Source organism: Hemiscyllium ocellatum, chromosome 11, assembly GCF_020745735.1.
Source record: "Hemiscyllium ocellatum isolate sHemOce1 chromosome 11, sHemOce1.pat.X.cur, whole genome shotgun sequence".
In the NCBI taxonomy this organism is placed as follows: Eukaryota; Metazoa; Chordata; class Chondrichthyes; order Orectolobiformes; family Hemiscylliidae; genus Hemiscyllium; species Hemiscyllium ocellatum.
In genome coordinates, this window is record NC_083411.1 from 70855886 (window position 1) to 70870631 (window position 14746).

General features: G+C 38.1%; 1 protein-coding gene across 1 annotated transcript in view; it reads left to right on the forward strand.

The window, feature by feature from the left end:
• Positions 1-14746, forward strand: part of brwd3 (bromodomain and WD repeat domain containing 3) — a 111114-nt gene that overhangs the window by 65340 nt on the left and 31028 nt on the right. The window contains exons 23-28 of the mRNA XM_060832604.1: positions 4594-4762; positions 5964-6080; positions 7818-7925; positions 8390-8514; positions 10052-10134; positions 13389-13500. Of these exons, the coding sequence (XP_060688587.1) occupies positions 4594-4762; positions 5964-6080; positions 7818-7925; positions 8390-8514; positions 10052-10134; positions 13389-13500 (714 nt within the window). The remainder of the gene's footprint in view (positions 1-4593; positions 4763-5963; positions 6081-7817; positions 7926-8389; positions 8515-10051; positions 10135-13388; positions 13501-14746) is intronic.

Here is a 14746-nt window from a genome sequence, read left to right on the forward strand (position 1 = left end):
TAATCAATCCAAACCTCTGCAATGTCTTTGCGTCCTTTCTCGTTTATATTTCTACCGTCCTTATCAATTTGAATAAGTTTACAATATTCCCCTCGTGTTCGTTGTTGATATGGATTGTAAGTACCCTGGGCCAAAAACTTGGCCCTTGAGATGGGTCACCTCTTATAGTGTATCAATCTGAGAGTGAATGTTCGTTGCTTTTTTTAAACTAATTATCAAGCTATGCAGATCTATCAGCCCCTGCTCTGCCGAATTCCATAAGTACAGTTTTGTATCATGACCTCTTGCGCAGGATCTTGTTGAATGCTTTATGAAAAGCCAAATGCACTGAATGCAATGGCACCCATTGTCCATTTAACTCTTTGTCCTCAGAAAAAAAATCAGATTTGTTAAACATATTAGTTGTTAAATGTTAATTAGGTCCTTGTTTTTGACCAGTGCAGATTTGATAGATTGAAGGTTCTTTTTATTGCTATGGCATAAGTGTTGAGAAAGCCAAACCAAAGTACCCTAACTATTACTGAATTCACAATGCAATGAAATTCAAGTGTTTCATGATTCTCTCATTAGCTCAGTTATTCCTATCCAGACTTTATGAATAACAGATCTCGAATGCCAAATTTATAACTTAAGCAAAAATCAACAACTACTTATTAATAATGTAACTTTCGCAGATTACTCTTAAACAGCAAGGCAATCTTATTAATATCTATGATCTAAGCCTAATGTTCTGAGTTAAGGGATAAATTTCAGCAATGAATGCCTTGCTTTCATGAATCCTTAAATGATTTGTTGTATTACCAGTCCCAAGTCTGCATATATTGCTCAAATTCTGAAGTCACAGGCCAATGCAAACAGCTCCTTTGAACTAAATAATGATGAGTTAGTCTGATGGGGTGTGAATGATTTGTTGACTTATAGTCCCTTCAATACTGTTTTCTTTGCTTATATGAACATGTTTGAATCCTTTCTCAATTTTATTTTTGAGATATCTACTGTGAAGGTACTTTTTCAATTTCCTTAATCAATTACACAAACTCCCTGGTCTCTCTAAGGGATTTTTCTTTTTTAATGCTCATCTCCTCTTTAGAAGGTTCTAAAGGTACACAAAACTGTCTCTCTACTGATTTACTCATTTACATTTTAAAAATCCTCCCAGACCTCAAACATTCTTTTCGGCAGCATTTATAAGCTCCTCCCATTTAATCTATCCATTGTTTAACTGTCATCATATATTATAATTCAGTTCCCCAATCTGTCTTGACCAGCTTACTGCTCATAACTGTCAGTGTCTTGTGCTTTTGATTTAACAATATGACAAACTCATTATAAATGTTTGTCATGTTATGAACATAGATCCCCAGTAGCTCCCTTACTATAAGGTGATTAATTAACAACCTCCTCACTCAAAGCGCAATATACAAATAGTCTTTCTATAATGATTCATCGACATACTGATCTGGCAGTCATCTACCTTCAATACATTCATCATTACCGACATTTGTACTGCAAATTTGACTTGCCCAATCGTAAATGAAGGTTTAAGTCTCCCATGATTGAACAATGACTCTTGTCTTATGTACTCTAATTTCCTAACTTGCACGCGCTTAGCTAAAATGGATTTCCTTCTACTTACCCATTGTTTGATATCTGGGTAATTTCTCCCTCCAGTTCTTTTCTAAAGGTCAGAATGCTGGAATAGTTAATTTCCAACCTTAGTAACTCCAATGTCACTTGGATCAAACAAATTCATTTCTGTTATGTTGACTGATCTGTTTTTTTTTGGATTGCTTTGTCTATTCAATCTCTGGCTTTACTTTGACTTCTTCTGATGTCACCTTGGTCAGTAATGCTCCAAAACATTTATTAAATGCATTACCTTCCTGATCCACATTGCTGATTTTCATTTTAACCCAAACCACTGATCTACTCAATATCCTCAACAGATTTTGAACTTCCCTTCTCCTGAACACTCTCCCAACCCAGGCGTGTTAACCTATTTTGCAGTGCAGTCTTCTAGTTTTTTAGACTTAAAAAAATGAATGACTGACTTGACATTTTTTCTCAAAAATGAAGTAGAATTATGTCCACTTCACTAAACAAATGTAGCTTAAATCAATCTTATTGGAAACCTGTAAAATGCTCATAGTGGGAGCAAAAGCAAGCATTGCATTCCATTTTATGGAAAAAAAATGTACCAGTATTTATGAAAGTGCTGGAATCTTTCAACTGGTCTCATGGTGATAGCTCAGGAAAACATGCAGAAAGCCATTTTAAGAGCAGCACCAGATATTCTGACGAATCGGGTGTCAATGTAGTGAAGCTACAGAACAGGACTACCTGCATGCTATACAAATTAGGCTGTAAGTGATAGGGCGCAGTGACTGCACAAGTAGTGGATCTAATCTAAGCTCTGCAATGCAATTACATTCTGTTCCGGTGGTGGACAATTAAATGTCTCACTGGCGGACAGGGCTCCACAAAAAGCCTCATGCTTAATGATGAGGGAGATCAGTACATTAGTGTGAAAGATCAGACTGAAGTGATCTTCAGCCAGAAGTACCGATGATCCATACTGGCCTACCTCTGCATTTTGGATGTCTGTATTTATTCAACTTTAATGGCTTCATGTAATATCAAAAATGTTTTGAGGTGATGCATTGTGCAAAGACAATGGGCCTGGTCAACATTCCAGCAATACTACTAATGATGTGTACCAGAACTTGTTGATCCTCTGGCCAAGTTTATCTAGTACAGCTACAAAATTGTCATTTTCCTGAAAATGTGGAAAATTGCCCAAATAAATCCTCCTACAAAATGTAGGACCAGTTCAATGCATCCAATTAACTTTCATCTGTCTACTCTCAAAGTGCTAGAAGGTGTAGTCAACAGTGCTGTCAAGCAGCCTTTGCTTCGCAATAACCTGTTCACAACCTTTCCATTTGGATTTCTTCAGTACCACTCAACGCTTGACCACATTACGGCTTGGTCCAAACATAGACAATGGAACTGAATTCCAATAGAGAGGTGAGAGTGACAGCCCTTTGTCATCAATGCCGTATTTGACAGTATGGCATCAAGAAGGTCTTGCTAAACTCGAGTCACGAGGAGTGGTTGTGGCTACAGAAACACTACACTGACTAGTACAAAGGGAGAAAGTTTGTAGTGTTTGGACACCAGTCCTTTCAACTCCAGGACATCCCTGCAGGAATTCTTCGGGATAGTGTCTTAGGTCCAGTCATCTTTAGATGCTTCATCAATGATCGTCCCTCCATCATAAGGTCAGAACTGGGAATGTTCAGCACCATTTGTGACCCTTCATACAGAAGTAGTCCATATTTGAAAGCTGTAAGATCTGGATATTATCCAGGTTTTGGCCAGCAAGTGGGAAGTAACATTCATGCTACATAAGTGCCAAGCAATAACTGTCTCCAACTAGAATGAATCGAACTATTGTCCCTTGACTTTCATTGGCATTGCCATCAATGAATCCTCCATCACCAAAATGCTGGGGTTTATCAGTGACCAGAAACTTAGCTGGACTAGCCACGTAAATACTCTAGCTAAAGAGCAAGTCAGAGCTAGGAATTCTGCAGTGAGTGCCTTACCACATGATTCTCCAAAGCCTGTCCACCATCTACAGTGCATAAGGTATGAGAATGACAGACCATTTGTCACTTGCCTGGATGAATGCGGCTTCAAAAACACTCAAGCTTGATATCATCCACAAGAAAACAACCACAAATGTTCAGTCTCCTCACCACTGACACTTATTAGTGGTATTATATACCATCTATAATGTGCACTGCAGAAATTCACCAAAGCTCTTCAGGCAACACCATCCATACCCATGAACAAAACAGTTTAGTAGGCCGGGGCATTGGAATTGCCAAATGTAAGTTCCCTTCCAAGCCATGCACCATCTTGACTTGGAAAAATATCACTGGTCCTTCAATGTCACTGTGTCAAAATCCTGGAATTCCCTATCTAATGACATTGTGCAACCTACCACCAGCGAATGGTCTGCAATTGTCTAAAAAGGCAGCTCATTATTACCTTGTTGAAGCCAACCAGGCAGTGGGAACTAAATCCTGGCCCAAGCAGCAACATTGCATAAATTTGTAAATAGTTATACATCTGATTGAGGGGCATGGACCGGATGGATAGGAAGCATATTTTGAAGCTGAAGGACAGGAATTTGAGGGAGGATTTGAGGATTTTATTTTTCATTCTGGTTGGTGGGAACCTGGAATGCATTGCCTGGGAGGATAGAAGAGGGAAACCTCATAAGGTTTAAAAAGGATGAGGATAAACACTTGAAATGTTATAACGTTCAACATTAGGGGTCAAGTGCTAGAAAACAAGATTTGTGTGGAGAGGTTGGTGCACATTCATGGACTGAAAAGCCTATACTGTGCTGTATGATTCTTTAAAAAGAAAACCTTTGTGCTTGTGCTTATCTTTTTTTTTGCCAAGCAACAGTTTAGTTCAGGAGGTTGCAGCAAGTTCTGTTCTCCTCGATCTCCTGCTGTAGCCAGGTCTGAATGTTGATGTTAAGCATTTACATTTCCTTTCTCTGAATGTTGAATTTAGTGATTCATCAAGTGAATATTCAGATTGGACGGCAGATGCGGGTATTAACTTGCAACCACCCAAACGATTGGTGAGACGAATAGTACATCATAATAGCAGCTCTGAAGATGAGAAGCTGGGAGAAAGATTGACTCTAAAACGCAAGAAATCCAAACAGTCCAAACAGAAGGTACCAGAATGTGTGCAGCTTTTATTGTTTCCATGTATTTCACCCAGAAAGTGTTGACCCATAAATTTGACAAGAAGATCCAGTTTACAACAGAACTCAATTTTATGACCTGTCTGAGCCTAGAAATGTGCTTCCAGTGCTGGTGTAAAATAGATTGTATTGGGTCAGCTATCTGTTATACATAAGCATTTAATATTTGCATTCATTGCTGTTGGTGCTGCAGTCGGTAATTTGGTGACCCTAGTTTCTGATGCAAGAAGTGATGAAAAGTAAATATAACTCATTGGCAGAAAAAACTGCGATTTCATGTTGTATAAATTAGCAAAAAGCATTGTCACCTCAGCATGTTTTAGACTGCATTCTGTAAAGATGAAGGCATGTGCTTTCACTGTGTACACGTCAATTGTGTGCATAGTATGGTGTCTTTGCAAGAGGCCAGAAAATTGTTTTAATTCTGATCACTGCACCATGTATTTAGTCTCCCTGTGAAGCCATAGTAGAACTGAAGTGGAGTGTCTTTTGAGTGCTGACTGCCAAAATTCTATGTCTTCTGATTCACATTGTGCAAATTCTGATTCACCAAATTGGATCAGAGATAAAATCTGTTCGTGTCTTTCTCCTGTTGCCTGCAGGTGCACTCATTTTTCAATGACCTGCTAATGCCAGATGCATCATCATATGAAATTGCATGGATATACTGCGTCTGTTTCTCATTGTCTAGGCTCAGATGAGTTGACCCTATACCTGTTCTGATTCTGCATAACACGAGTGTTCAGATATGCTTAAGTCAAGATTCGTGAATAATTTGGAACAATCTAAATCAATACTTCTGTGCAGCTAAGCATGCCTTCTATTTAATAACATAATTGGCTGTAGAGCTTACCTGGCTTGCTCAACTTAAAGGTTTTAGTTTTGACTTGAATTTTATTTTCAATGTGCTTTATCTGCCTTCCTTGGAAAGAGTGATAAGACTGTTGTATCAATTGTAATTTTTTTGCTGCATCTGCATCAAGAAGTCTTGTAAATAACATGGAGCCATGTTTCCTCCTTTACTTGCACATGAATTACTAAAAGGAATTTGCATTTGTACTTCTATTATAAGGTAAAGCAAACCTAATTGTATGGTAGACCTACTGTAAAACCTAATTTTGTTTTCTCGAATTTGCATGTTATACACCTTCATTAGTTTGTCTATTTTTAGAGGCCAAGTGAACTCCTTGCCATGGAAGGTGCACCTTCTGAAGAATGGATTCCTCCATCTTGGATCCGTGATACTACACCACGCAGGTCACCATTTGTACCACAAATGGGGGATGAGGTAAATGTTTGTTTCTTGATGAAATGTGAATAGTACGTCTGCTATTAAGATGGACAAGCTCATTTATATTTATTTCAATATGCTGTTTGAGTCCAATGTTTTGAAAGTTGTTTGCAAAGGTTTGTTACATTTCAATTTATTTCAAGAATAATGTTACTGTATAAATGCAATTCTTTCATGTTTATTATTTATTTCCATTTTTTAAACAAAAGATGGTGGATTTAAGTGAAGCAGTCTTGCCTTTTAATGAATCAGTAAACTAGTAAAAATCTCGAGCAATGTTTTCTGTAAATTTTAACTGTGCACACTAGTTCATATGCTGATCAAGTTGAGCTCCTTTAAGTTATTGTAAACACGCAAATATACAAAAAATATGAAGGACTCATGCTTAAACAAGTCACCTGGATGCACAGAAAAAAAATAGTGGGGATATTGATCATTGGTCTCATTCATTTCTTTAAAAAGTTCATCAATTCTCATCAATTGCCCTCTTAAGTAGTTTTGTTTTAGAGTTGCCCCGCTGCGCCATTTGATGGCCCTTAAGTTCAGAGTATGAATGCATTGTTGTTTGACAAAATCCTTTAGGATTTAGAATATAACCCCCTTCCCTTTGCACAGTCTGAATGCTTTTGTCAGGATCCTTACCATACTTGCTTCAGTTTTGTGATAGCCATTTATTCTTTGACAAAAGAAACTTAGCTGAATTATTTCTATTCCAAATCCAGAAACATTCAAAAGCCTACACATATTGTCTGTCTCGCCACTCTGGTTAAATTTTAAACTTGGTATGGCCAGTGGAGGAGTAGAATTAGAAAGCAGTTGGTGCGCTCATCTGGTCTCAGTCATAACATCTGTTTCTCCAAATACTGGCATTCCTCTGTTTAACATCACTTTGGCATAGCCTGTAATAATATTTCAGAAAGATCTTGAGGAGATTAAACATATTCTGTGGCTTAGGTAGAATAACTGCTAATATGATTCCCAACAAATTACAGCAGAAGATGTTTGCTTTTGCAAGTACATCTGTGTGCATTTTCGTTTGATGGCTTCACTTTGCTTAAATGTTAGGCCATGTGGAATTCTGATTTGGATGTGTATTTGTGCAGGGAGTTGGGGAGATGTACAAAGGCAGACTATGATAAAGGATAGGCATAATACACTTGCAAAACCTGCTTATAAGTGACAAAATGTCAGAATAGCGAAGTGGGAGATGATGCATTTTTGGTAGCAAGAAAAAGACTATGCACCCTTAGGAAAATAAGTCTTTAAATGAGATTCTGTTACTTTAAGTTTTCAAAAGTGCTTTGCAATGATAGATCTGATGCTATGCAGTGGGATGAGAAGAATTGGGGCTTTTTCAAAAAGGAGATATGATTTTGCTGTATTTTGAGTCCTATTGAAAAATCTAAACTGAAGTTGGTATGATAATGTGTAATGGGACAATTGTTATTGAGTAAAAAGTGAGGTCTGCAGATGCTGGAGATCAGAGCTGAAAATGTGTTGCTGGTTAAAGCGCAGCAGGTCAGGCAGCATCCAAGGAACAGGAAATTCGACGTTTCGGGCATAAGCCCTTCCTGAAACGTCGAATTTCCTGTTCCTTGGATGCTGCCTGACCTGCTGCGCTTTAACCAGCAACACATTTTCGACAATTGTTATTGAGCAGGTAATTAATACAATAATACAAAATTGATTGTCAAATTGAAAAACTGATTTTAATAATTTTGGTGATCTTTTCAGGTTGTATATTTTCGACAGGGGCATGAAGCATATGTGAAAGCTGTTAAAAAAGCAAAAGTCTATAGTGTAAACCTTCAGAAGCAACCGTGGATCAAATTAGAACTGAGAGTAAGTATACTTGTTTACATAAGGTGTTGTCTACCCCACTTCACCAGCCCCTAAAACCCCAACCTCCAATTCAGCCTATTCAAACAGAAACGGTGACACACAATAATATTGCTTTTATTTGCAATATCATAATTGCTAATGATCAGAACTAATGAATTTGAGCATGAAACAAAAGAGAAAACTGCTGATCAAAAGCATATTAGAACAAGTCGCATGATTTGTACTTTATGACTGCTATTTTGAGAGGCAGTTTCCGAATCATAGCCTTTATATTAAGGTGAAGAGCCTGTTTTAATCTGTGATGTACTCATGCCAGGAAGACATTTTAGAAGCAACTTAACCTTTAACAATCACTGCATACAGATTCCTGTTGCAGAAAAACATTTTTTTAAATTGCTAGCTTGCATTTAACATAGTTAATCAATGCTAATTGTGGTTTTCCATATTTTCTCAACGATCAATAGGAACAAGAGATTGTAAAGGTGGTTGGCATCAAGTATGAAGTTGGGCCCCCTACTTTATGTTGTTTGAAGCTTTCTCTTCTAGACCCCATCACTGGCAAAATGACTGGTGAATCTTTCTCTCTCAAGTAAGTAGAGTTTCAAGCAGGAACACATACTGTTAATGATCCCAACTGATGTTACGGCTGGATAAGTCAAATCCAAGAATGACATCTGGCTTGATGAATTATACGTGTCTTTTCAACATGTTGATCATTCACTAATACATGAGCACAGTGGGCTTCAGATTTTCCTTTTAACAATAAAACAAGTTTATTGTACAAAAAAATGAAACAAACCAAACTGTTTCATTACGGAACACAGTTTGAAAGATCTTAAAATACAAAGCAAAAAAAAACTCCTAATTCCATGTCAGAGTCGTCTGACTTGGGAGAATTGAGGCTTTGAAGATTGAGTTGAATCACTGCATCTGGTAGAGGGTACGCACTGCCAATAGTGAAGCGAGTTAATGTTTAAGGCAGTGGTTGACATAGCTGTCAAGCAAGCTGCTTTGTCTTGGATGATGGGATGTCAAGTAATGAGGGTGATCATCACCCTCGTTACTTGCCATCCCATCATCCAAGATGAAACCGCCTGCTTGACAGGTGTGTCATCCACAACTCTGTTCACTACTGGCAATGCATACCCTCTAAGATGGATATAAGCAGGTTTTGGGAACAGGCAAATACTTGACAGTTGGCATATCAGGAGTCAAGAGTGTGGTGTTGAAAAGCACAGCAGATCAGGTATTATCTGAATAGCAGGAGCATCAATGTTTTAGGTATAAGTTGGCATATCATGTGATTAAAAACGTGAGGTTCTGCTCTTCGGCAGGAATAATTGAAGAGCTGAATGTTATTTCAGAGTATAGAGAGCTGAGCAAAAGGAGTTTGATATGCATGAATCTCAAAAGGCCAGCATTCAAGTTCAGCGGATAATAAGGAAAGCAAAGAGAATGGAGTGCAAAAGTAAGGAGGTCTTGTTAGAAATTTAACAAAGCACTAGTCAGACTATAGCTGGAATTTTGTGAGAAGATTTGATCTTTATTCCCACTCTGTTTACTATCTGCGAACCAGTTCTCTGTCAGCATCTGGAGACTAACCCCAATCCCATGCACTTTGATTTTACATACCTATTCTCTTATGTGGGACCTGATCAAAAACCTTCTGAAAATCCAAGTAAACTGTATCCACTGACAGTTGCCTTACCAGCTGTGCTAAGTCATGTCCTTGCAATATTCTAGTTGCTCAGTCTGACATGGTTTCCCTTTCATAAATCTATATCGATTCTGACCCATCCAATTGCAGTGCTGGAGTGTTCTGTGATTAAATCTTCTTATAATAAATTCTAGCATTTTCCCCAACACCACCATCAGGCTACCTAGTCTATAGTTTGTTTTTTGTCTACTGCCCTTTTCGAATAGCTGAAAGGTATACATCCTTTTCTTTTTCTTGGATTCGTGCAAAATTATTTGGATTTTCACTTTGTTTCATTGAATCTCTAATGCAACTTTTGGAGTATTAGTTTGAATGTTAAATGTTGAATTATGATCCTTGAGATTCAAAAGGAAGTTGTTTTGGATTTTGTTTGGCCTGATTACCTTGTGGTGGTGTTTCAATTTTTTAGGTACCATGATATGCCAGATGTCATTGACTTCTTAGTATTGAGACAATTTTATGAAGAAGCAAAAAAGAGAAACTGGCACGTTGGTGAGTTTTGCTCTGTTGAAAGCTCTTGGCATCTTAAAAAATGATACCATTTGTTCATATCTCTGCTGCTTAATGATTTGATTTTTCATAATGACATTGACTTTAAGGATAAATGGATAGCTCCAAAAAATCCCTGTTTTTTTAATAGCACTTTAACTTAACATGGGCATCTGAATCTGTAGCGAGTTAAGTCTAGAGGAACCTCGATTATCTGAAGGAGATGGCCGGGCACTATTGAGTTGCTTTGGGGCTTGGAGTTTTCTGTGAAGTCTGCTTCCTGTTCAGGAGACTAGGCAGCAGCACATCATGTGAGGCCCCTCCACCCAACCCTGTCTGCTCTCACCCTGCCCCTCCCGCTTCTAACCTGCCCCCTCCCCTGTCTGCCCCCAAACCCCACCCACTGTACGAGCTCCATCCGCACCCTTGCCCCCAACCCCGTCCAACACCACTCCCCGTCCGCTCCCCATGGGGAGAGAGAGAGGGCGGGAAGTCACTCATTTGGAGACCGTGCTTGGGCAGTCCAAGACTGTTCTCGGCAACATTGCAGTGAGCCGAGTTCATTTTTAATCATTGCAGACACGAGCAGGGTTGCAACAGCTGTCTGACGTAATATTTCTATCAGGACCTTCAGATCCCCTTTGGATAATCCGATATTCAAATAATTGATATTTGGATATTGGAGGTTCCTCTGTCCTTTTATAACATTGAAACAAGCAACAGAGTACTTGCTGTAATTGTTGGTCAGGACTTGATAGTTACTTTTTACTAAGGAGCATGAGAAGCAAAGCATTAGGGCTATTAATTTTGAGGCTGCAAAATGTGAAAAATGTTGTCTGAAATTATATATTGCTATTTAAGTATCAAATTCTACAACTGCCCATTATTGTGTCGAGGCAGTTAACTGGTCCAGTATTGAGGTGAACCAGCATATAACAAGTGATGTTTAACTGGATTGGGTATCTGATCTTTAGCAAAGCAAAGTTAGCGAGATTGGAGTATTTTTGGGCTTTAACAATTAGATGAGCATCTGGGTAAGGCAGTGTTGTGGTAGAGCTCTGGAGGTTTAATAACATGCAAAGGTGAATTCATTTGGACCATTTTTAGAGAAAGAGTAAATCGCAAATTGGTGAGAGCATTTGTAATGAAATTGCCTAGAATGAAAAATTTTAAATGAGGAAAGATTGCTGAGGCAGAGTTTATTTTCTTTGGACCAGAGGAAGTACACCTTTCTGGATAGATAGCAAGGTCTAGAATCACTGTTCAAATTAGCTGAAGGAAAAGAGGAAATCTGAAAGATATTTTCTTCAAACCTGTGGTGAGAGTCTGGGACTCCGCTTGAATGTCTGGTAGAGGTAGAGTAATCATTGATCTTACAAGCAAAAATGGATACGCAATTGATGAGTCTTAACCTACAGAACAATAGAATTCAAGTGTTTTTGCAGTGAATGTCGATGCAATGGATGGAATAGCCACCTCCTGGGCCATTATATGCCTACAAAGAGGGGCTTTGAGTTTTGACAGAAGGGAACAGCATACAAACATTTGCTTGCTGGTAGATTCCTGCTGTCAATTTGCAATAAAGATGAGTGTGGCGGAGAGAGAACAAGAACAGTTATGAGCAAAAATGTGAAGTTGAGAAGTTCACTTTAGGGCAAAGTTGGTGCCTTTGAATAAGAGCTGAAATGAAGGCAGGCAGTGGTGAAAGTTACTAGGAAAGTCACTTGAGTTTGCTGGACAGCCTGAGGGTTCAGGAGTGCATACAGCTCTGATAAGATAATGGATCTCAGTTGGCTCAAGGAGTCTGCATCTTTCACACCCATTTTTCAGTTAATTGGTAGAGGGTCCTCTACAGCTGTAAAGTGAGTGCAGTTGCCATGGTTCTTTTTGCAAGGGGATGTATAAAATCTAGTCCACTGTTTTTCTAGTATAAAATATTAACGTGAAGTTTCCAGCATAACATAGCACAGTACAGAAAGTAAGGTTAGTGTATTCTGGAGGTAGCCAAAACTATCTGTTTTATAAATGTACCAAGGTGTTTCACAGCACCAAAATCCAAAAAAAATGATCACATGTAGGTTTTAAAGATTGCCTCAAAAGAAATGAGGTAGGGAGCTAGAGAGGCATCAGGGAAGCATATTTTCAGAACTTCAAGTCTAGGCAGGCATGCTACCAGTGGTGTCGCAATTTGAAATCAGGGATACTCAAGAGGCCAGGCTTGGAGGAAGTAGATATCCAGGATGGTTCTAGAGCTTGGAGATCAGTTTGATGAGCAAGGGTTGAAAGGGTTTTGAAACAAGGATAAGATTTTGAAAATTTAAGACAAGGAGCCAGTGTATGTCAGCAAGTATGGGGTTCATAGAGGAATTAGGACTTGGTGTCTTTTAAGAATTGACAGAGTTTGAAATTAGGTGATGTTAAGGAGGTGCAAGGAGGCAGTTTCAGTGATGGCACAAATGATGTTAGAACTTAACTCATTCTGCCATAGGGAAAATGTAATTTCTAGTCTGTAAGACATTGAAAGGTTAGTTCAGGAGTTGAATAAAGTTAACTGGGAGATAATGGAATCGAGAAAAAAAAATGTAAAAAAAAATTGCTTTGCTAATCTTAATTTTCTTTTTTAAAATTTTGGGCATTGTAGTGACAGTTTTTCCTGATATTTAAGAAACCCAGAGTTTCAATATAATAATTGTTGAACAGAATTGTGGTAAAACCACCTAAAAGAGAAAAGCAAAGTTTGAGTTTGGAGGCAGTGATGTTAAATTGAGTTAGGGTGCAATGATTGACTGTGGAGGTAATGGAGTTTTAAAACTAGTATGTGAACATCTTGTCAATAGCATGCCAGAAATACAAATTAAGTGTTTTTGGTGTTGAGACTAAGTGTGCAACAGTAATGTTTAGCACATGAAATTGTGGGTTTATGACCGGTCTAACCCTATTTTAATTTATTTTTGGTTTTGCATTGTCAAAGAAATATAGCAGTTTGTTGTAATCTTCACATTTCTTGTATTCAGGTAATGATTTTCACTAGATCGCAACAATATGATTTATAATGAATATCAATTGCACCTTGTGTTCAACACAGTTCTGCCTTTGCACAGCTTTTTAACATGCTGATTCTATTGAACTATTAAAACTATAGTAGTGCACACTTGAAGCAATGGAAGAAAAAAGATAATTCAGGTAAAAGTTAGGTTGCAATCATAGTTGAGTACTTTTGAGGGATACTTAAAATTGTTTTGTTATTGTTTTACCAGGAGACACGTTTCGCAGTATAATAGATGATGCTTGGTGGTTTGGAACAGTGCAGAGTCAGCAGCCCTTTCAGCCTGAATATCCTGATAGTTTATTCCAATGTTACAATGTTTGGTGAGGAATTATCTTCTTTTGGATGGTGTGAATGAATTTCTTAAATGTATTACACTTTGATTTGAATAAGAACCAGAGATAAAACTGAACACTCATCAGAGATGATTTTATTTACTAGGACCTAAACTGTCTATTTTAGATATCCAGTACTTCAGAAGTAGAATTCTCTTCTGGCTTTTGTCATAAATGGCTGCCTGTCTGCTTGCTATTAAGTTTGCTTTGCTCTTACACTTACCCTTTGATCAAAGTATTTGTATTGAAATACAACTTCAAAAAAATAAAATGTTCTACTATTTTAAGTTTAAAAGAAAAAGCCGTTAAGGGAACTGATGTTCTTGTGGAGTTTTGATGTTTTGTCCCCTGTGGTAGAAGAAAACATTTTAACATAAAATAAAATGATTTTTTCCATTTCTAAGAATTAAACTTAGTGATCAAAAAATCTTCAAACAGTTTCATTGTCTATTCAGCAATTGTATTTTAAATTGGGTGTCTGGGGATGGAGAAAGTATGTCAGAACAAACAAGGGCAGTCAGCCTGTCAGTTGTTTGGGTATTGTTAGAAAATATTCTGAGGAACAGAATTAATCTACATTTGGAAAGGCAGGGATTGGTCATGGATAGGCAGCATTGATTTGTTAAAGGGAGATCCTGTCTGTCAAACTTGATTGAGTTTTTTGAAAAGGTGACTAAAGATGTCATGTAGTTGATGTGTTTTACATGGATTTTATTCCAGTCCTTTGACCAGTCCTTTGACCAGTCCTTTGACCGGCTGGTCCAAATGGTAAAAGAGTTCATGGGATCCAAGGAAAGATGGCAAACAGCATCCAAAATTGGCTTGAAAATAGGAGGCAAGAGGTGATGGAGGGATGTTTTTGTGATTAAAAGCCTGCAACCAGTAGTATCGATGCTGGGACCTGTGCTGTTTGTTATGCACGTCAGCAACTTGGGCGTGAATGCAGAAACTCTAATTAATAGGCTTGCAGAATATGTGAATTGGTGGCATTGATAGTGAGGATAGTCTCAGGCTGCAGTCTGGTATTGATAAACTAGTAAATAAGGCAGAGCAGTGGTAGATTGATTTTAATCCTGATAAGTGCAAGATGATGCAATTGGGAGGTCCAATAAGAGAAAGATAAGCACATCTAATAGTAGGTCCCGAGGTAATACTGAGAAACAAAGGATTCTTGGTGTACAAGTCCACCGATCTCTGAAGGTCTCAGCACAGGTTGATACGGTGGTGAAAAAAG